The sequence below is a fragment of the Hesperophylax consimilis genome, chromosome 9 (assembly GCF_061612785.1).
Source record: "Hesperophylax consimilis isolate HC1 chromosome 9, BYU_Hcon_1.0, whole genome shotgun sequence".
NCBI lineage: Eukaryota > Metazoa > Arthropoda > Insecta > Trichoptera > Limnephilidae > Hesperophylax > Hesperophylax consimilis.
This window is the reverse complement of record NC_142844.1, coordinates 4,135,135-4,158,583: the sequence shown is the minus strand read 5'-3', so window position 1 is coordinate 4,158,583 and position 23,449 is coordinate 4,135,135. Positions and strand designations below refer to the sequence as shown.

General features: G+C 35.2%; 2 protein-coding genes across 4 annotated transcripts in view; one reads left to right on the top strand and one right to left on the bottom strand.

Annotated features, from left to right (window-relative positions):
• Positions 1 to 5,283, top strand: part of LOC149420809 (32 kDa beta-galactoside-binding lectin-like) — a 33,105-nt gene extending 27,822 nt beyond the window's left edge. For all 3 annotated transcript variants that reach the window (XM_089635564.1, XM_089635562.1, XM_089635563.1), the window contains exon 6: positions 126 to 5,283. In XM_089635564.1, the coding sequence (XP_089491690.1) occupies positions 126 to 388 (263 nt within the window). In that variant the 3' untranslated portion in view covers positions 389 to 5,283. The remainder of the gene's footprint in view (positions 1 to 125) is intronic.
• On the bottom strand, positions 4,422 to 22,371 carry Glyp (glycogen phosphorylase). Its single transcript, XM_089635561.1, has 6 exons — positions 21,962 to 22,371; positions 12,803 to 13,034; positions 10,181 to 10,365; positions 8,771 to 8,882; positions 7,631 to 7,776; positions 4,422 to 7,539 (listed from the first exon to the last, which is right to left on the bottom strand). Exons 1-6 carry the CDS (start codon positions 22,202 to 22,204, stop codon positions 5,920 to 5,922), a joined length of 2,538 nt encoding a protein of 845 aa, XP_089491687.1. The 5' UTR covers positions 22,205 to 22,371; the 3' UTR covers positions 4,422 to 5,919.
• Positions 22,372 to 23,449: the final 1,078 nt, after the last annotated feature.

The following is a 23,449-nucleotide window of genomic DNA, read 5'->3' as shown; positions in this document are numbered from 1 at the left end:
AGTATTTGAACATGTGTTTTGTTTGACTAATATGAAAAGTATTCTTGGAGTGAGAACTTTCCACTTGAATTTGGGAGTTTCTGCACGATAATGTAATTATAATCTTGTATTTGTGTGTTGCGTAGAATGTTGGGGAGCCGAGGAGAGGACAGAGACTGCCCTGCTGGCTCCCGGTGCGGAGCTGGAGCTGCGCATCAGCTGTGAGGACAAGCACTACTCCGTGTGGGTGGGGGATAGCCTCATCGGCATCTTTGCGCACCGCATACCCCCTGAGCGGGTTCGTGCCGTGTTGCTACAGGGCGACCTGCTGCTGTCTTCACTGCTACTGCGTGACACTCCCAATCAGAATACCACCGCCAACCTGCTGGAGACTATCGAAGACTATTAGACAAATACTGCGTGCCAATTTACACACCCATACAATATAGAATGTTAAGATGTCCCAGACACTCGGAGATATCCTCAAGCATTCAGAGTGACTATTGTCATTTCTGTCATTCAAGAGTGAATGTTGCCATCTGAGGACAGATGTTCGGAATGACCATTGCTATCTCTGGGAGATCTTGACAGATGTTCGGAGTGGCCATTGCCATCTCTGGGAGATCTTGACAGATGTTCGGAGTGACCATTGCCATCTCTGGGAGATCTTGACAGATGTTCGGAGTGACCATTGCCATCTCTGGGAGATCTTGACAGATGTTCGGAGTGACCATTGCCATCTCTGGGAGTACTTGACAGATGTTCGGAGTGACCATTGCCATCTCTGGGAGATCTTGACAGATGTTCGGAGTGACCATTGCCATCTCTGGGAGATCTTGACAGATGTTCGGAGTGACCATTGCCATCTCTGGGAGATCTTGACAGATGTTCGGAGTGACCATTGCCATCTCTGGGAGATCTTGACAGATGTTCGGAGTGACCATTGCCATCTCTGGGAGATCTTGACAGGTGTTCAGAGTGACCATTGCCATCTCTGGGAGATCTTGACAGGTGTTCAGAGTGACTATTGCCATCTCTGTTAGATTTCTACAGGTGTTCAGAATGTCCGTTGCCATATTGATGAAATCTCCTTGTTACTATCTCTTGGAGATTTCTTGAAAATAATGTATGATGTTTGGTTGTACGCAAGTTACGTACCTTTAAGAGGAGTGTTAGTAATAATAATGTTTGGATGATTTGTATAGCGCCATTTTTGTGAAAAATCTCCTCGAGGGCGCTGTACAAATGCATGTTACTACTTAGGAGCATCAATAATAATTACCTTCAACTTTCCCGTTACGGTTAAAAGATTTGCCGCTCATTATTCAATGGAATGAATTAATTTAATACAAGAAGCAATGAAGATCTGATCTCACTACTGGAAAGCTAATAATGACTTAATCAATGTAACAAGTCAATATTTTCTAGCAAAAAGCAAGTGTGGATATAATCGCTGAATCCATGCGTATGTATATAAAGTTTTTAGCAAAAGCAAGTGTGGATATAATCGCTGAATCCATGCGTATGTATATAAAGTTTTTAGCAAAAGCAAGTGTGGATATAATCGCTGAATCCATGCGTATGTATATAAAGTTTTTAATGTTTTATAGTATTGATATTATGGAGTGTGATGTAATAGTGTTACAATATTATATGCTTCTTGCTGGGAAGTATTTGCAAGTTAAGGCGATGCCATACGTAGTAATGCAAAATCATGTGTTTTTAGTTTGAAAATTTGGTCGCCTAGAAATGTTTCAGATGCTTTAATTAAATACTGCGAGTATAATACATCTTGACCTTTGAAATAATCGAGTATTTTTTAGATAAGTCTTTTTATAAGCCCAGAAAAAAATAATGTATAAGGCCTATGAAAACTGCTTTAAAGTTCAAAATCTCCTACTTACGAACCCATTTTCGATTATGATTTTATTGTATAATGTGGCAAATTACGTTATTTATAAAATAATTGAAAAAAAATGAAATATTTATGCCTGAAAATCCACAAAATAAAATAAAAGGCACTTTTTGGCCATGTTTTTTTTTTGCATAAATCAAAACAGGCGGATGGTGTTAAGCGGGAATTTAAACCTTATCACCATTTACGCAAGGGTTGTTATTGATAGCGGCTCAATTTAAAATATTACACAACGTAGTGCATCGCCTTAAGTGTACTCTATTGATGTATCATATTTAGTGTAAAACCGCATGGGATTTGGGTGCTCAAACCAAAATCTTTCCATGTATATATTGTGATATAAAAAGAATTATATTTATATATGTACATTGTATATTGTGAGTAGACCAGAGAGATGAGGGTGGAAGAAGAAAAGTTGGAGGAGACGCACGGGCCAAGAGTGACTTGTTGACAATAAGGAAAGTAATCTCAAACAAACCAAATGTTATTCCATTGTTGTAGGTACGTACATAGTATGATATGTATTCATTTTCCCAAAACCTTTATGAAAAGATTTTGCATTTAATTCCTTCGTTTATCCAGGACGGGTTATTTCACAGAATTAACAGAACAACTCATCAAATTAGAAAGTTGATTTTCAAGTTCTGTGAAGGTTTTTGTTCAAGTTCTGTTATTATTTCAGTTTTGTGAACTGGTCCATAATGATATAATAACAGAACTTGAATAGAACCTTCGCAGAACTGGAAAATCATCATTGAAATTTGATGAATTGTTCAAATTTTTTTAAACAACCCGTTCTTAGACTATCTTATAACTACAAAATGTATCAAATTATTTTTCATGCAAAGCTTAAATTTGTATTATCTAGATATCTGCATTTTATCTTTACTAAATACTCAATAAATTTACTCTTTAAGCATTACACATCCCGTCCTAAAGATCAAGAAGTCCGCACAGGCGTTTACTCAATAACAATCATTATAGAGTGAATATTAATTTGTGGAATCGTCGTTTACATCCCAGGGTGTGATTTGATTTCCACAAAAACATTTGTTTCGGTGTTCGCAATCGAGGATTTTTTTTTACTGTGTATGGTGATTAGCCCTACAACAAATCCTCCTCTATTGGCTGGGCTTGAGACGTCCATATTACTACCAACAGAGTTTAGTTTTAGTTATTAACTATAAGTACAGGGTTTTCCAATAAGAGGTGTTATTTTATTTTAGAGGTGTTGTTGATGATCGGCCGCCTTGAGTTCATGTGTTAACTGAACTTTATAAGCCTTAAGACACAAATCTTCATGCAAAATACGGTGTAATGACGTTTGTGGAATGCCTAAATCCAAAGAACGATGAGGAATGGACAAACCTGGGTTTTCTTCAACACTTTCGGCTTCAGCAGCAATATTCTCAGCTGTTCTTGAGCGACGTGCACGGATTTTATTCTTCACATCACTAAGTTGTCCCAACTCGAATTTTTCCACCAATTTCTGTATTGCGGTCCGACAAGTTGCTTCACGACGACCTAAAAATGTTCGAGTTTTACAAACCGTCTCTGCCAAATTTTCACCATGTGAATTTTAATAATTTCAATGTGTTGTTGAAGCGTGTATCGTTCCATTTTTATTAATGGCGTAGTTTCTACTTGTCAAATGTCAAAAAATGACAGCTTCAAAAGTAATATCTACCGAAATAGCGGGCTATTCAAAATAACACCTCTTATTGGAAAACTTTATAAATATTTGATTTGTGGTATTATTCTTGATTGTAAATACTCATTCAAACTGAAATAATTTGTGATTCTTGATGATTTATTTACATTTTCAAACTGAAATGAAAATGGTTTATTTGTTGTTACGATTTCAAACTAACCAAAAATTAAATTAAAAGAATTTTTTTATAGATAAACATGCAAGTAAATACGTACTTCTCTAAATAGTATAAAACAAAGTTACTATCCGCGTTTGTCTCTCTGTTCATTTAGTTCTTCTAAACTATGCAACGGAGTTTGTAAGGTTTTCACTATCATTTAGAGAATTTCTTCCGGAAGGTTTGTATATAATAAATGGATATTATATTTATTGAAAGTAGACAAAAGTTGAGCTACTCCGGGTACACAAGACAGTTAGTATGTACATATTTCTAAACTGTCAATGATAATTATTTCTCAGGATGGAAATAATAACTTTTTTCGAAAATTGTAATTTGTAAGACAAGATTTCAATTTGTAACAATGAAATAAAATAAAATCACTTGGAATCATAAATCGTTTTTGATTGAAGAGAAGATATTATTTTGGACTTTGGAAGCTTAAAACCTGTTATTGCAGAGTTTTACTGCTTGGTCCTGCAAGCAGCTTTAAATTAAATGGTGTCCAACACACCGAGTGTCGCGCAAGTGTCACAATATGTATATGAATGGTTTTCTTTGATGTTATGTTTTTGTGATTGAAGTCACGAATGGTGACCCTTTTGTTAGGTAGATTACATATTTAAATTATTAGCTCAAGCAGAAATGAAACACGTTAATCCACAGCAATCTTGACTTAGTAATTTATTACAAAATACAATTGAATGAAACAAATAGGTAGATACATAAACATGCCACACGTGCTTGCAGTCAGCTGCCAACCAAACCCAAAAGGTTTCTTGTTGTTAATCTCAACAAATACAATCACTTACATACAGTGTAAGTGTAACATTATCTTAGTAATAATTGGTGTTAATAAAAAGCTGCACTAAGAACAATAATAATATTATAATGTATAATCTGTATCAAAATATATTCTTCAAAAGGTATCGGTCTCCAATAAACTATGGTTGTTAGGTCATTAAAATGTGGCACTGAAGTAAAATGGAAGTTTTTTAGTTGATACAATCTTCCTTGCGAATCTATCATTGCGTAAATCATTCTGAAAATGCTATTTGACAGTAGCAACAGCCATTCATTGACTTTTATCAATATATAATAATGCTCTTGCAATAATATTTAATACTTTCCAGAATGTATAAATTGGCTGCCAGATTTTTGGCAGTTGGAAAGTTGCCAGATTAACAGATAATTTACGCTGCGATGGGTTTGCATCGTTGACATATTGTTCTTAATATGACACAGGACGGGAGAGTGTAGTATTGCTAACCAGCCATGTCTCGCTGAATCATGCTCAAATGCTCGGTGCCTAAATGCTAATTTCTTAAATAAAACATTTGTTCTATCGAAATTATATATTTATTAGAAAACGTGATGTTTTTATTTTATTGCACTCTAACATTCCATCATATTATGTCTCATGTATGGAGCAGCTAACCAATGGGACAATTCTATGGAAATACTGCAGTGCAGATTATAAATTGTTACCTTAAAATATATATAATATTATGTTGACCCAGAGTCAAACTTGTTTTATTTCTTAAAAAATAAATAGTTATTTTCATTGACATGAAAATAGGTGAATTTTTCAATACACACAAATTGGACATAATTCTTCAAATACTATTACATATTACGGTTGAATAAGTGATTCGATTCAAAGGTTAATATATCTAAGTTGCCATTAAGATAAATGTTATCTAATAAGACATTAATATATGAATCTCTAAGGAGAAGGTGTAAATCACCACAATCTAATTTATTCAAGCGAGAGATAATTTTTTTTATCTATTGAATATGACTACATAATACGGAGACATTAGTAAATTTTTTTTGAGTCTACATAATAAATAAACATTAAATTCAATTACAATTATAAAAAAATGAACACAGATATAATAATAACAAAGATTGTGTCAAAAGACAAATTTAAATAATTTTATAGTAAATTCTCAATTGCAATTGCCATCGCAGGTTTAAGATAAAGATATTTATAACAGTTATAACAAGTAATAGAGTAATTGGGATATTTATGGCACACGCAGTCTGCGAGATTACGAGTCCCAAGCTCGTTGTTAGTATTGGTAGAAGCGGCAGGTGGAGGAGTGTGGCCAGGAGTGGGGCCAGTAGCCAGCCCAGTGGTTCGGGGCCTAGTGCTTAGGAGCTGGACACGGACTCATGGGGGTCGGGAAGCTTGTCCCAGGTGGGCTTGACTCCCCAGATCTCGGTGGCATAATCACAGATCGTACGATCGCTGGAGAACTTGCCAGATGAGGCGATGTTGTGGATACACATCTCCGCCCACTTGGTCGGGTCCTGGTAGATCTGGCTGACTTCGTCCTGCTTCTTAATGTAGGCCTCAAAGTCGGCAAACAGGAAGTAGCGATCGTACTTCATCAGGATGTCTACGAGGTCCTGGAACTGCTGGGGGTTGCCGGGGCTGAAGTAGCCACCCTGGATCTGGTCCACGCACTGACGGATCTCAGGGTTGGAGTTGTAGTAGGAGTGGGCGTCGTAGCCGCGCCTCTTCAGGGCCTCCACTTCCTCCACCGTCATGCCGAAGATGAACATGTTCTCCTGTCCCATCTCCTCAGCCATTTCAACGTTGGCTCCGTCCAGCGTTCCAATGGTGAGGGCGCCGTTGAGCATGAATTTCATATTACCGGTTCCAGAAGCTTCCGTGCCGGCCGTGGAGATCTGCTCCGACAAGTCGGCGGCTGGGATGATCTGTTCTGCCAGTGTGACGCGGTAGTTCTCCAAGAACACCACCTTGAGGCGGTCTCCCACAATGGGGTCGGAGTTGACGGTGGCCCCCACAGAGCAGATGAGGCGGATGATCTGCTTGGCAATGTGGTAGCCGGGAGCGGCCTTGCCTCCGATCATGATAGTACGGGGGCAGTGGTTGCCGTGGGGGTCGCGCTTGATGCGGTTGTACAGGGTAATGATGTGCAGGCAGTTGAGCAGTTGGCGCTTGTACTCGTGGATGCGCTTGACCTGGATGTCAAACATGGAGGCAGGGTTGACACGTACGCCATAGTCACGCTCCAGCAAGGCGGCGAGGCGCAGCTTGTTCTCCTGCTTCACCGTCATGACAGCACGCTGGAAGTTGGGGTCGGTGGCCCAGCGCTTGAGTTGCTCCAGCTGCTCCAGATGCACGGTCCAGTCTTCTCCGATCTTCTCGCAGATGAGGTCGGACAGGCCGGGGTTGCAGAGAAGCAGCCAACGACGGGGAGTGATGCCATTAGTTTTGTTCTGGAACCTCTCGGGGAACATCTCGAAGAAGTCCTTGAACAGATCATCCTTGATGATCTCGGAGTGGATGCGCGCCACTCCGTTGACAGCGTGGGAGCCGACGATGGCGAGATTGGCCATGTTGACACGCTTGTCTCCGTCTTCCTCAATGAGGGACATGCGACGCATGCGATCGGCATCTCCGGGCCAGCGCTTAGACACGGCCTCCAGGTGGTTGTGGTTGATCTGATAGATGATCTGCATGTGGCGGGGCAGGATGTTCTCCATGAGGGAGACGGGCCAGCGCTCCAAGGCCTCGGGGAGCACGGTGTGGTTGGTGTAGGCGCAGGTCTGCACGGTGAGGTCCCAAGCCTCGGTCCAGCCGAGTCCCTCCACGTCCATCAGCACCCTCATGAGCTCAGCTACAGCTAGGGAAGGATGGGTGTCATTGAGCTGGATGGCCACCTTTTCGGGGAAAGTGGAGAAGGAGGTCCTGATTGGCTCGCGAGACCCGAACTTGGATGACTTGAAGCGCCGGATAATATCCTGTAAAGGAGTTACAAGTCAGAACATGGTAAAGAGAAAAGTTCACAGACATACTTATTGTAGTAAAATTGGTAGTGAAAGAGCAACTTACTTGAAGGGTGGCAGCCACCATGAAGTATTCCTGCTTCAGACGGAGTTCCCTGCCTTCAAAGAAGTTGTCATTGGGGTATAGAACCCTGCTAATGTTCTCAGCCTGGTTACGGTCCAGCACAGCCTGGATGTAATCACCATCATTGACTGCAACCAACAAAATCATATTATTTATCGTACCATTTAGTCATTATTTTTTTACCCACAAAAAATTATAAATATACTCAAAAAATACGAAATTACTTTTTTTTTACTTTCTTTTATATTTTTTACTTATTAATTCTGTGATACGCATTCTTACCAAACTTTGTACAAAAGGAGCGGTGATTGGTAAAAACATTTGTTTTGTCGATTCAAACCATGGCGCAAATGTAGTTTTAAGGCGAATTAAGCTTCGCAGAATGAATTAGCCAAATCACTTTTTTGATTAATCTTTACAACGAATTGGTGTACATTATGAATACCAAAATATATCCTTCAGATAAATTGAAAGTTTTCCTATCGCTTTGCTTGAGTAGAAAACAAATAAAAAAATAAATTACTCAATAAAAAATATAAATGCAAACTACTAAAAAAAATATTTTTTCAATAGAAATGTGTGAACGCATAAAAGAAACAACTTTAAAAAAAATACAGTGTTATAGCTAAGATTATCTGTGACAGTTTCACTTGATTAACTATATTGCTTTCTTATAAAATTATTTACAAAATAAATAAAAAAAACAGTTTTTTGCTTGAAATCGAACGTTTCTAGACTCCGTTTGTCAAGTGATTTTAATGCCTATTACCTATGATATAAGTTGGCTTGTAGCTTCCTCTTAAAAGAAAGTTGAAAAAAGTTATTCCATATTTTTTGAGATATGCAGGGATGTTATAATATGAGTAATGACATATTATCATTAGCAGATTTGATTAATTAATTACAGAAATCAATATGTTTACATCATTCAGCTCATAATATATTATGTAATGATTATCAAGTCAATATTTAAATCAACATTGTAATGCAGATTGACACGGCATAATATAAATAACGTTAGAAAATAACACTGATTATGCATTCATATTATTCCTTATTTAATGTAGCCTTGGGGCAGTGAGAAGACAAGAAACAAGCACATACCAATATGGATTTACTCACAGAACTTGAGGTTAAAGTCGATGGGACTCTTGGCGGACCAGAGACGGAGGGTGTTGACGACGTTGTTGCGGTATCCGGGGATGGGACTGTCGTACGGCATGGCAAACACAACCTATGACAACACATTATCATTAGCCATCATTGGTCTTCTACCACTAGCCGAGGGCATAATCAACATGCTATCCATTGCTTTATTAAATTGCATTTTCAGGGTACCTGGCGGCAATTTGGCTGCATTTTTATTTTACTTTGCACTTTTTGCTTAAGAAATGGGAAACATTAATGAAATTTTGAAGAATATATTTAGAAATTTGAAGAAAATAAATTACTTATGCTTTTTTGAACACCAATGAACAGAAAAATGGTAAACAGTAAGGATGGGTTATTTCACAGAATAAACCATTCATCAAATTTCAAAGTTAAAATTTAATTTGTCATTTTTTCAATTATTTCTGTTATTGTTTCACAGTACTTCGATAATAACAGAACTTGAATATTAACTTGACGAATTATTAAAATTCTGTGAAACAACCCGTCCTAACATAGGTATGAAATAAATAAATAAATGGATCAAAAATAGAATAAACATGAGCGCAGGATCCATCTTCCTCGAGGTCATCAACTATGGTACTGAACTGCGTGGTCCCAAATGGTTCCCGTCACCCCACCCTTATGCCACCTCACGTCTTATGAGTAATTTGAGTATACTGAGCGCCCAGGGCCAATTTACCACACACGCGCGTGCCCGAGAGTTAAAGGAAACATTTTCCAAAACAATTAGAAGCTATCATAATAAGTATACCGTTCATCATAAGCAAAGCAAAGTCCGCCACAAGGCACGGACATCATATTCATGTACATGTGAATGTGAAAACATGTACAGATACAATGGTGTAGAAAGTGTTATTTAACACTTTAAACAAGCGGGTTGCGTTTAGTTATTGTATGGTAGTAATTCCAACCAACTTGGATAGACAAAAAGGTGGATACATTTCTATTATAGATATTAAGTACTTTCTTGGAGAAATTGTTTCAGTTTCAATAAGAAATTTTACTGCCTTTCTTATATTGTCATACATATTTGCGATAATTCAATAGTCTGTTGTAGACCCGTGTTGGGAAGATAAAACAAGAAAATATATAATTTTCCCCTTGAGTGACTTTCAGTGTTAAATACTTAGCACGTAGATCGAGATCAGCCATCTATTCGAGATCTAGCAGTTGTCCCCTTTCGTAATTTATTACTTTTGGCAACAGTCACAAGAAAATCTCAACAACATTATGTGGAATGCCAAGAGCGTAAAATAAAGCGGATAAATGAGATGACCGGTATCTGTATACTGGATTGAAGATGTCCCTAATGGATTGAAACCGGTAAGATATAATTTGTTTAATTATTATTATGGGTACCTGGGTGTCGACCCACTTGCGGCCTTGCGGGGTGTCTTCAACTCGGCCATAGAAGTTCACGGGGAGCATGAACTCCGGACGAGCCTTCTCCCATGGGTTTCCGTACCGAAGCCAATCATCAGGTTCCTCGGTCTGCTCCCCGTTTTGGATCTTCTGGGCGAAGATTCCATACTCGTACCTGATTCCTGGACAAACAAATGAAATAAATTATTAAGACTGCACACATTGAGGTATATTATATTGTGATGTTTGTAATAAAGAGCATGTATTGTAAGGAACCGACTGACGAAAGCATTCCCTTCAATTATACCTGCTTGCACACTATCTCTTTCGAGCGTTCTAAATATGGACAACAATTATAATAATAATAGTAATATTACATAATCAATAAAGGTTCACAAAGAATGAAGGCATGCTTGTACCTAAACATAATAATAAATACGGACAGCGAACCCTTGAGTATAATGTGCCTAAAATATATAATATGCTACTTGGTAATATTAAGAAATGCGAATTTCCAAATAGAGTCAGATATTTGCTGAAAACATGGCTACTAGGTAGCAATAATTTGTATTAGGCGATTTAATGTGTAAGTTTATTGTTATTGTATAAATTAAGGTCTAAGTTGTAATCTGTAAAAAGTTGTAATAAAAATCCTGTTTGACAAACTACTTAACTGTAGTTTAACGGGATATATATGAAATAAATAAATAAAAAATTTAGGGCTAGTAATTATCACGGGCTTCAGTCGGTTTCAAGAGCTCGCCGGATACAGGTCTCCAGCAATAACTGCAAAATGCCAACATGTACGCTAAGATACTGTACAAGTCGCTCTGGAAAAGATGGAAAGGAATAATAGCGTAATCTTTAATTGGTAAGTAATAATAAGTGTTTTATTATCTTCTTTTGTTGTTGTAACAAATAGATATAATTATATCCTCACCGAGGATGAATAAGGTTTAACCATAATCAATATTTGTGTAAAATGGCTCTTTTGATGTTAAAAACAGAACTGGTGTGTGCACCCAGAACACTTGAATTTGTTACGCCGGTAACTTCAAGTTACGTGACTGGCCACAGGCCTCTTCATTCGTTGAGCAGTGGGAAGGATTCGGGCGACATCGACAGTTGCCTCACCCCCCCTTCCTAATTCCCGCGCGGGAACAATATTTTACAGGACTCTACTTATACAACTCAATGACTGCAGATGGTTCTTATTCTTTTTTTGACCCTCTGCATGTGTTTTAGAATTTGCTTGTTGTGCTTGTTATGCCATTTATGATGGTTACATCATAATATTATTCTGGTGAGAATGTGTTCAATCTCGTGTTTTATTTTACAAAAAATATTTGGCTAGACTTTAGACAATTCTGTTGACGGATGATTGATTTATTTATTTAAGTAAAAATAGTGTGATTCCAAGAATTAATTCTAATTTACATTTCATTTTGGGTAGGATTTGTAAATTTGGTTCATATCATGAGTTTTGATAAACTTTTTTACAAATAAAATTACGACAAAAGAGCCAACAATAATGTCGTTTTCTATTGCAAAAAAGGTTGTTAATGAAGTATTTAATATTTATTGCAAAAGGTTAATACGTAATATTAAAGATTCGGCATGTTTTTATCTTAATTTAACCTAAAAATTGGACAATGATACTACCGGCATTTACCATTCATTGGACCTAACATAATCCAAAATTAGACATTGCTCCCAAAATAGTTGTGAAGCCCATCTCATATTTACTCTGTAAACTATTCAACTAATGATAACTTGGGAATATTTCACTGTGTATATTTTAGACACATATGGGTATTCTTCCTACTATTTAGTTTTTTCTTGTTCAAGTAATTCTATCACGAGTTTTAGTCACTCCTCACAAAAGTAAATATGTATTTAATTGTTTCACTATTCTCAATATATTGTAATACAAGTAAATGTAAGAAGAAGTTGGCACAATTGAGTGAATCAAATAATAAAACGAGTCTAACCATTTAAACTTTTCAACGCAACCTCTTCCACCAGACGGAACATTTTGACAAAATTTTTACGATGACCGGATAACTCATCAAAATGACAATTCAACACACCTTTAAAAAGTTATATAAAGTGATTTTTTTCATCGCTTTTAATGACTTCGAGTGGTTACATCACTTTGTAACCACTCGAGCGATTGGTTGTGTACATATGTACATTTACCATATTATTTAATAATTAATATCATTCCTAAAAATAAGAATATGGAAACATGAACTGCTTACTGCAGTTTAAAGCCAATGAATTCACCTATATTTTGCTGTTTATCCCATATTTTTAGGTTCTATAAATTAGGCACATTATGACAAGTAATCGCTCGAAATGTTTTTGCACACTTTCCATAATATGTATGCCAAAAATCGTGGGACCAAATTTGACAGTGTTTTAGTAAAACTTCATGGATCACAATATCACACGGGGATATAGCAGTTGACTGATCACATAAAGCACACAACATCATCATCAGCATCACATATGAGCCGAATAAATAAAGGTTAAAGAGTCCGTATAATAGTAGAGGAGTGTTTGTATTGTGGAGACATAGTGAGACATATAGTGAGTTAGGCAGATATCAGTAATTACCATAGCCATAGGCAGCCATGCCCAGGGTGGCCATGGAGTCAAGGAAACAGGCAGCCAAGCGGCCGAGGCCCCCGTTGCCCAGGCCGGCGTCCTCCTCCAGTGACTCCAGCTCCTCAATGTCCAGCCCCAGCTGGTACAGGGCCTCGTCGCAGGAGCCCTGGATGCCCAGGTTGATCATGGTGTTCTGCAGGGAGCGGCCCATGTAGTACTCCAGGGACAGGTAGTAAACCCTCTGCAATCAAAACATGCCTCATTAGATTTATGTCTCAAAGACTTTGTGTATTCAGCCTTTGTCTTTTGGATATCAATAAGTCAAACCCGTAAACTGTGTATTATGACTTTTCATAAAACAAAATCAAATATTGCAAACACTTTGCCTAAGTTTCTATTCTATTTGTGTAAATATTTTCAATATAAGTTAACATGCCCAGGTAAACTCCACTTTGTTCACTACTAAACTTGTGGATAGTGAAATCCATGCATTGGTCATAACTCATAACTAGTCAAAAACCCATTAAAAAATATTACTTATTTCTTATTATTTATTTATTCACGCTTCGGATGGCTTTTGCACGTAGATACATCATTACAGGTAAGTTGCACAAAGGAGTATAATAAGTGTGTAGCACAATAACATAATAAAAAGAGTATGCAAGATATAACCACCCGAGCGATGAAGATTTCCGTCAATCGATTTAATTATTATCATACCCCTACATGTATTAATACGGTAACATATGAACTGAATATCCCATATTTTCTACTTTTTTTAAATTGTTAAATTACATAATTCATTTTAATTCAAGAAAATCACCTACAAAAATTCGGGTAGCTATCGCTCAAGCTGATAAGTAGGTACAATGTGAGTATGTACATACATTATCATAGAAAGTTGTACAAAGGAGTTCAATAAGTGTATAATATAACAATACGACAAAAGAAGTAAGTAAAATAAGTTATTAGGTAACTACAAAAATCTCAAAAAAAATAAAAATTCTTCTAATAATTATTGACCTTTCAAATTGGCACACAAATTTGGTTCGTTGAGAGACTGAAGGAAGTGGTAAAGGGGAAAAAAATGAGGGAAGTTGGTTGAGAAGTGCCTCACGATTCAAAAGTGGTCACTAAACAACGCAATACAAAGTATCTTCCACCATTCTTATTAATTATTCTATCTATCTTCCTACCATTCTTATTAATTATTTGCCCTCAAGGGCAGGTCAGATATTGATCCTGTGACCTCTGAGCCTAGAACCAAGGAGTTAAATACTTTGCCACAAAGGTCATTAAAAAGTAGGTACCTACTTGATTTCACCTACTAAGTATTCATGCATTAAAAACTTCTTATCTTCATACAACTCTCGCCAGTTTAATAAAAAATAATAAGTTTGAGATATTTATTTCTATTTTGGTATTCCATTGTTAACATTGAAAAGAAAGGAAAAAAATAATGACATGTTATTATTATTAAAAATGTTTTTTTTATCAAACAATAAGAATGTTTAGAAATTGATAATGGCGCAGTAAATGACATGTTATTGCTCCCACGAGGGTTAGGCTAGGAAGACGGGTTAGGGCAGAGCTTATCTTTAATATATGCAAAACAACAGCAAAAGGCAGAGACGTTGGCTGCTTCGACCTTCTTATCCATTAGTACTAGTCAAAATATAACTAGCCAGATGCCGTCATCAACAGCGGCGGTTTTTGTTAAACCTTCAGGCTTTAAAATATCATAACAAATAAGTCCTAACGACATGTTTAAATTTCATGGAATTTCGGAATGCTTCCGAGGTATTTTAAATGTGCTATATATTTCTTATTTTTGAAGTTGTCCTAAAAAGAAATTCCATTTTATAAACTAGATAAAATCATCTTTGAGATACTTGCATTTCAAATAAACATTGACATTTCTAAATAATGAAATTTTAGTATCAAATTCGATTTGATATTTAGAAAACACATTTCTTTTGTGCAGGGAATTAGTAAGAAAACTGTCTCTTCACTTTTTATGCTGTTTATACAATAAATTTATTTTTTATTGTAAGTTTAATTTTGTACCCTGATGCTGCTTGTGTTAAGCGAAACTAAATTAAATAAAATCATGGTGATAAAATGCTAAGTTATTATTGTTTTATTCCAACAATCTTTTAACTCCAACTGTCAATGAAAAAATCCCGCCAATTGGTAATCATTTACTTCGACAATTGTTTGGATTTTAGTTTTTTGGACAGAAAAAAAAAGATAAAAATAGAATACGATGTGTGTGGCTAGTAATGTTCTTTCGAGGCTTGAGTTACGTTTGTGCAGTGATCTCCCACAAAAAACATTCTAATTAGTATTATAATTTTCTGCACTGAGAAATCCATCCGTCTGAATGACACCACCCAAGAGCGAGTCTGAAATGAATCCCATACGTGCCTTACACCAAATTTGTACTGTTAGTTTGTTTTTCTGTGATTATAGTTGTTATTAAAGTATAAGTTACACGGAAAATAAATTTAAAAAAACGAACAGTTTCTTGCGCAAATTGTGATTTTCGCATAACAATATTTCATAACCTAGGACATAATATTCATTAGCCAAAGAGTTTTAATGAACTGCTGAAATCAATGCATTGTGCTGTGACACGGGGCTTTTTTCTCACTTTTTTAATACCTGATTGAACTTCCATTAAGATGGCCACGAACCATCACATGTCGGAATATTATTGATAACACCAGCAATTACATATTAATATAATTCAAAACAACACACTCCTATGTGTTGTATAATAAATAAAAAGTCTAACAGTTTATACTTTGTGAATATTATTATGGTCTTTTGATTATTTATCTTCATACTAGACATCTTTGTGGATTTTCTTATCCAATATCCAAACAGCCCCAACAGTCAGAATTTCCCAACGTTTGGATTATTAGGATCATTATTTATTATTAGAGTTCTCGTCAACGTCGGCGTCATTTAAATTTAACAGTTGACGATTGCGGCATCGGAGTTTTTTTCAATTGTTGTCAACGTAACGTTTGACGGTCTTCATGGATGAGTGGTTAAGATCCTCGGACAAATCCGGAAGTCTCGGGTTCAAGTCCCGGCGTGCGCAAGTAAGTTTTATTTTAGCCTAGGTTACGAATGGCTTGGGTTAAAGTTTCAAGTCTTCCACGGGCATCGCAGACTGTTTCTACCATTCAAACTACTCTGAGTCTGTAGTCCTACAAAAATTGTATTTAAATATTTAGATTTTATTTGATTAATTTGTGTTCATTTCACAATTTGTTAATTAAAAATAATATGTACCTATTATATTTGCGGCACGTTTCAGAGTGGTAGAAACTTTCAGCATTGCCGTGGTGAAATACCATAATTTAGAATGGAAACGGTGCTTGAAATGGTTTTAGTGGTGTTTGGTAACCAGATCTGAATAGGTAAATACTTGTCCCCCCTCCCCCCTACCTCCAGCCTCACAACATACCCCAATAAGGAATTTGAGTTAAAAAATATTTAGACTTTTGAAAAACATGTTCATGTTGAGTAATGTGGAAATGTAGAGTAATGTAGTATTGTAGACCAAAAAAAAACGATTCTGAATATTTCTTTATTTTTACTCTCATATTTGCTCGAGAATGATTTGTGTAAATCTCAAAAGCACAGGAAGGCATTTTTTTCAGGAAAAAAGCCTAAAGCGACGTGTTTGTCAGCCGATGACAGCTTATCTAACCGATAGACTTGTATTCGATTCTAAACGCATTAAACCACAAATTTGTCCACTGGACCTAGTTCCCTGTCCTATCTTCCCTTTTAATTCATCTAAATATTTAAGTTTGAATGTAAACATTGATAATTTTTTTTTAAATGGACTCAAATTCCTCCCTGGGGATGCCATAGTCTCACTGGCTCCAGACGGTTGGGAGCAGTTGGGATTCTTGTGTACTAGTTTCATGCTATTAATAACTATTGTTGATGCCGTTGTTCACCTTTTCTTGAACCTTTGGGTTTAATACAATCAAGGGTAATGTGTTGTGCAAAGAAGTGATACAAACATGTTTTGCATTTACTGATGCCTCTTGTCACACTATTCCTATCATTGCCCAGAGACATGGACCTCTAGACAAGCAATGTTTGAATAGCAACAAGATAAATATAGAATTCCATTAATGTTTTAATTTAAACTCTAATTGGAAGATACATTTAATTGCTTTGAATCTAGGTGCAAAAAGTCTATGAAATTACAAATATGATATACCTTATCAATGGTTATCTTACTAATATTTATTATGTTTAAAACTTTATTTCAATAATATTACTTCTCCGTATCTCATTTTAAATCATATGATTTTTTGTGTTTTTTGCTTAAAAAAAAAATTCTTTACCTGTTTCGAATCTCATATGAATAATACCTATAAATAACTAAAGCCTATTATATTATTACATATATTTTTCAGAAATCTTATCTTCATACCAGATAAATACCTATTTTGTTTCAAAAATAAAATTTCACAACTTTTATTATCTGTATCGTTGGATATTGTAACCGGAAGTAATTTTTTTGCTACAATATGTTTAGTTTTTAAATTTAACGTTTCTGAACGTATCCGAAACGTATCGAAAACTAAAAATTGTTTTTGAAAAGTGATGAAATACACTTTCACATTTAATTATTAGAAATAAACGTATAATTTTTGAAAATTTTGAAATCTAACATAAAAAATTAAAAAATGTCTCACCTTAAAATTTTTCGTCAAAACGCTGAACTAAAATTACTGATAACAAATTAAAATACATATTTTACTGGATAGATATATATTATAAACATTGTTGCCACCTCACTTATTTGTTGTTTCATATAAAAATAATTAAGAAAAAATTGTTTTCTCAAATTGCGGCCACACCCTTTGGTTTCATAGAGGGATACATTCTTCTGTGGTTAACTTTTCTGTATTTGAATATAATTGTGGTGTTCTTTCATTCTAACACTGTTTAGTTCATATTTCTCACAATGATAGGAAGGGAGATACAAGGATTTCGATGAGACCATATGGGCTGTTTCCAAAAGCGAACAAATTGATTCTACGAGCTATTTGTTCACAAAACCTAACAAATTAGCCTGAACTATTTTAAAGGATTGTATTTATTTATGCTTTTTAGTTAGAGATAAGCAGTATTTATACTTTTATCTTGATTTGTAACAAACTAACAATGTGGCGGAGCATTAAAAGAAGTTTTTATTTCTTATCTAGCGTGACACAAGACACCAGAGGCAGTGGGATTATGACATTCAGTCGGGAAATGTGGTGATGTGGAAGAAAGTCGGAGAAGAGCAAAGTAGAAGGGAAAAAAAAAGAATTTGAACTAAACATTCTTTAAAGCCATTTCATGCAACATTTCGGCACTAAATAGTGATTCCATCATGGAATAATGAGATTACATTCCAATCTGGAAAGAAATGCTAAAAATGTGAAGGTCGTTAAAGTCAAATATTTTTTTATCACAGCCGCACCCTTTGCAGTATGAAAAAAAAAAATTAATACAGTAAAATCCCCATCAATCGTTTCGATAGGGGAATCTTTCAAACGAAACCGTCCGTTTTTGCTGAGTCAAATGAATGTATTTATTAATCAATAATTGTAATATTGGTATGGAGTATCTCCATAAGAAGGAGAGATGCAATGTTGAAAAGGAGAAGAAAATTTTAATTTAATTTTTTATCTAGATATTTTAATCAAAAGGCAATCAATCTGATGAATAAGTTTTATATTTATGTTGGCAAAATGTACAATAATTGTATCTTATGGTTTGCTTATATTGTCATAGATCAAAGATCAGTATAGTTAATTGTAAGTAGAGCATCATAATTAAATAGTTTCTAGATATCACGCTACTCGGTGTGCACCCTAATTTCTTTAGAACAGCGAGAAAACTAGGTTAGATTAAATAAGTCAACTGTTACAATACAATATGAATATAAATAAACCGACTTTAGATGATAACAAATCATTGAGAAAAAATATTAATTGCCAGCATTTAACACTATTATTCTTATTTAAAAATCTAGATAAATCAATGGCCATCAACAATTATTTAATTTTGGGAAAAGAAGATAAAAAGAACATTTAATAAAGTGCAAAATTCAAAAGTATTTTTAAAGGGTTATTAACCTTCCTGTTTTCCTAAGCAAAAGGAATATTAAAGCTCAGCAGTATATGGGGGACCCTAGTGACCCCCTTTGGGTGATATGAGATTTTTACCTCCAGGTATGCAAAGGTTAAAAAAATGTTTCAAATATAAGTTTTTATCAGGTAGGGGGGTTAATAACGGAGTTGGCTCTAGGGATCCAGTCGTGGTAGGTCATTTGAAAAAAAATGTTCAACTAATCTTCATTTGATATTGTGAAAAATGCCCATACATTATTATCTATATCAATTTGTAAGTCCGTGACTCTAAATACATATTAAGTTAATATAGTAAATTGGAAATAACTACACAATCCATGCACTTACGGCAAATTATTTTTAAGAGATTAGGTTTTAATGTAGTTGTGCACAACATTAAAGTAAATAAAATAAGAGTTTGAAATGCCCGTCTCCAAGTATCCAAAGTATCCAGTATCCAAAGATACTGGGTGCGAAGGAATTGAAAAACAACCAATGTTCCACACACGACAAGCGTGTAAAATGAAAAACCGACATATGTTTATGTGACCATTTCTTTAAAACATATAATATTCACTGTAGTGTCTGCCTCACGGCCATGACCTAAGCGTCCCTAAGCTTTCTTCGGTACCTAATTTTTACTTGGACGAAAGACGTAGTGCCAACTCGTTTATTCTATGGCGCGAATAAGGACAGAAGATGGAAAAGGGGACATTCTTTAAATTGACCCAGCCAACCGTGTGGACTTGTGAATGAAAGCTACTATTATAGACAACAGATGTCACTGCTCGTTAATTAATTTGCCTTTCGTTTCGCGGTATATTTCAAATAAATTATGAATAAAAATAAGACCAGCTTTTTTGATGCACATAAATTATTATTATTGTCTTATAATTTTGGGGGGGGACAAACACCAACTGACCTAAGGGAAGAACCGCTACTGGTTAATACACATCCCCAAAGTTCTCAGTTTTGTGCAATATCAAAGTTGTCTTTTTACATCAAATATTTTATAATTTACGTAAACGTTGAAAAACTATTCGGCAAAAAATTACATATATTTTACAAATTTATAATTTATTTTACAAACACCTATTCAATTCCGACGAAATTACTCTACCCTCTCATGTCCTGATACAAATTAATTTTTTTTAATTCCTCTCTACAAACAAGCCGGGAGTGCGGACATAAAAAGTGCATTTCACTGGAAAGGGCCACAATAATATGTATTTGAGTTACGCTCAATGTTTTACTACGTATCTTTTTTACCATTTACCAGGTATATTAAAAAATTAAACTAATATCTGAGTTTTCCTAGGCAAAAGGAATATTAAAGCTCAGCAGTATATGGGGGACCCTAGTGACCCCCTTTAAGTGATACGAGATTTTTACCTCCAGGTATGCAAAGGTTAAAAAAATGTTTCAAATATAAGTTTCTATCAGTTTCCATTAAAAGAAAAATAATTATTCTAACAACAAAATAATATTAATATCTCCAGGATATAATCAATACGGGCATTTTAAAATTATCCATGGTAAATAAAAGGTTACGAAAGATTACACTGGTGAAAATTAGGGGGTGGAGAAATAATCAAAATGTTTCCGGAATATTTTAATGCTTGGATAAAAATATAAATCTCATGTCTTATAAAAGGTTAGGGGGCTACAGAAAATACTGAAGGTAAAATTGCCAGCGAGTTCCACTCGTACACTGACCTTCGGTGTTTGGGTTTCTCCAAGAGAAAGGGAGTGTTGTATTATATAATAAGAAAATGCTGCATGTGATAACAGAATTTCACTGTATTTATACTTACCAAGTTGTAAGTTTATTAAAAAGTAACTAATAAGATTATCAATATTAGTGATCAATCATTTGCTATCATATTATTTTTTATAAGTAGCATAATTTATTGCTTTCAGAAGAGAAAAAAATATTAACCAAAATTATAAACGTTTGCCATATATTTAAACAGATAATAAGGTAGTAATCGGCACTATTTAAAAAATCAATAAAACCCGTAAAAACAAAGTCCCATCGGCATTCCAGCTACCAAGATTAAGTGTTTGCATTTTCAAAACTCACCTCACTTACTTGGGTAGATTATAATAAAATTACAATTTTCATGAAATCTATATAAAAGTACGAAAAGTGGTTCGTTTGAGGTGCAATAAGAATCAGTAATCAATGCACAGTAAGAATCCGTCTGAAGAATGCACAGATATAACAAATAAAAATCAGTATGCCGATGGTAAGAGAAGCTGTTAGCCTATAAGCCAATGATTCTGTAAATAACAATTTGTAATTTGCAGTTAAAAAATTCCTTGTGATGGAAATATTTTCCGCATTGAAAAAAAAAGAAAAAGTTTTCATTAAATTTTACAGGATTTCTATTTGAAGGATGTGTGAATAACAAGTGCGTGAATATCGTTGTTTGTGTGATTATCTGATTATAAAAATAATTCACAAAACATTCATATTACTGTGTACATTTGGCATGCCCTACCCACATGATATCTTGAATTTACAAAACAAACAGATACACATAATCCCACCGTGAGCTAATGAAATATAATCCCTCAGTTGATCATTCCTGGGATAAAAATTACTTTCAATCCCCAATCCAGCCCAGCCCTTATTTAGAAACAGTGCAAAATCAATCTTGAAATAAAATAAAACGTAAAATGTATGTATTATAATTAAAATCATCTCTGATATTTGAACATAGTATTCCACTATTCTATTAATAAATGTTTCATAGTTCGAAGGATCAATTATTTCCCTCACCATTTGAATCTTGAATGTCAAGGTCAATTCATTCAACCTTTGAACAAAATTTAGGGCTAAATTGCTCTAAAATTAACTATGTATTTTTAAAAATTCTGGTACATGAAATTAGAAGGAAGTAAAGCAGATATGACCGACTGGTGAACTCGGTGCCGGGGTGGCCGGGGGAACATCACAGAGAAAAGTCAACAATTAAAGTAGTAGGCGGCAGAAATAGGGAGCACCTACCTTGGGATCAGTCTCATAGTAGTGCTGCTGGGTGCGGATCCAGCGGGAGACCAGGTGATCCTTGACGGTGTGGGCGAGGGCAAAGTAGTAGTCCCTGGGGGTGGCTACATTCCTGTCCTTCACCAGCGTGTAGTGGAGATGCCTGTTGAAAGTCTTCTTCACCTCCGTTACATTCTCTACGCCTACAATTCCGCGGACACTGATTTGCTTGCGTTTCTCATGATCAATTTGGTTGCTGGTCATCTTGATGCCGGTGGAAAACTGACTGAAAACAGTGAAATAGCTCTATTCAAAATATATGCGATAAAGGAATAGGCTTTGATTTGAACCGCCGGTAGCGGTCAAATAACTAGAACACAACTTCTAGTTATGTTTTAATATCGCGGTCACCTTGCTCAAAGGTCATTCGAAAAGAAAAGTAGGGGTTGACTTGACAGTTGCTAGTGATGGGATCGACATGAAAAATAAAAAGGGCTGAGTAAGTACTTATCGTATCTTTAAACACTAAAGTAATTTTTTCGCATTTATCTCAAAGATTGGCGTGATTACTAATATATTGTTTTAATATGATGGTGGAAAAACATAATTTTGACTTCTTTTTACAATGTCCACTGAGGTTTTTTTCTTTTATATAACTATTCTAAATACAATAATTAAAAGTATTAAATAACTTTTTTACTGATTTCGGAAATAATGATGGTAATTATTTCCCTAACCGTCGCACTTTTAGGCACAGATTATGGAAATTACCAGAGTTCTGCTTTATTTCAAATAAATCCATTTCAAATGGAAATGCAAAATGGGTATTTTCCATTTTGCATTTTAAATGCTTTTCTAAAAACCATTTTGCATTTTGCATTTTAAATGCTTTTCTCAATGCATTTTCCATTTTAAATGCTTTTTTGCAACATTCTTCCTACTATCTCCACTCATCTTTTTTTCATAAGCCCCAAATATCAGCCGGTCCTCAACCTCGCTATGAGAGATAATTTCCATTTGTCAAGTTGCTCCTTGGTAGGAGCCCTGGCAATTGAGTGATACCATTACAAAAAATACTGATTCAAATACTGAACATGGGGCCATGACGCTGTAATATTAAATGTTAGATAGCAGTTTCTATGTTTTTACGTTGACAACATTAGTCTTTATTTGGATTTACCATCATGTAATATGTTTGTTCTACATTGATGTCCATTATTAAATGACAAAATTGTTTAAAAATTCTATAATTATTTTGATTGTTTGACCTGAGAAACCATTTTGCATTTTCAATGCATTTTGAAAATAGGTATTTTGCATTTTGCATTTGAAATGCTTTTCTAAAAACCATTTTGCATTTTGCATTTTCAAATGGAAAAGTTTTGACCCATTTCCATTTTGCATTTCAAATGGTTTTGGGTACCCATTTTGCACATCTCTGGAAATTACACATTGTTTCAATAATTACTGAAACAACTATTGATATGCACAAAATTGGTTATAAGGTTC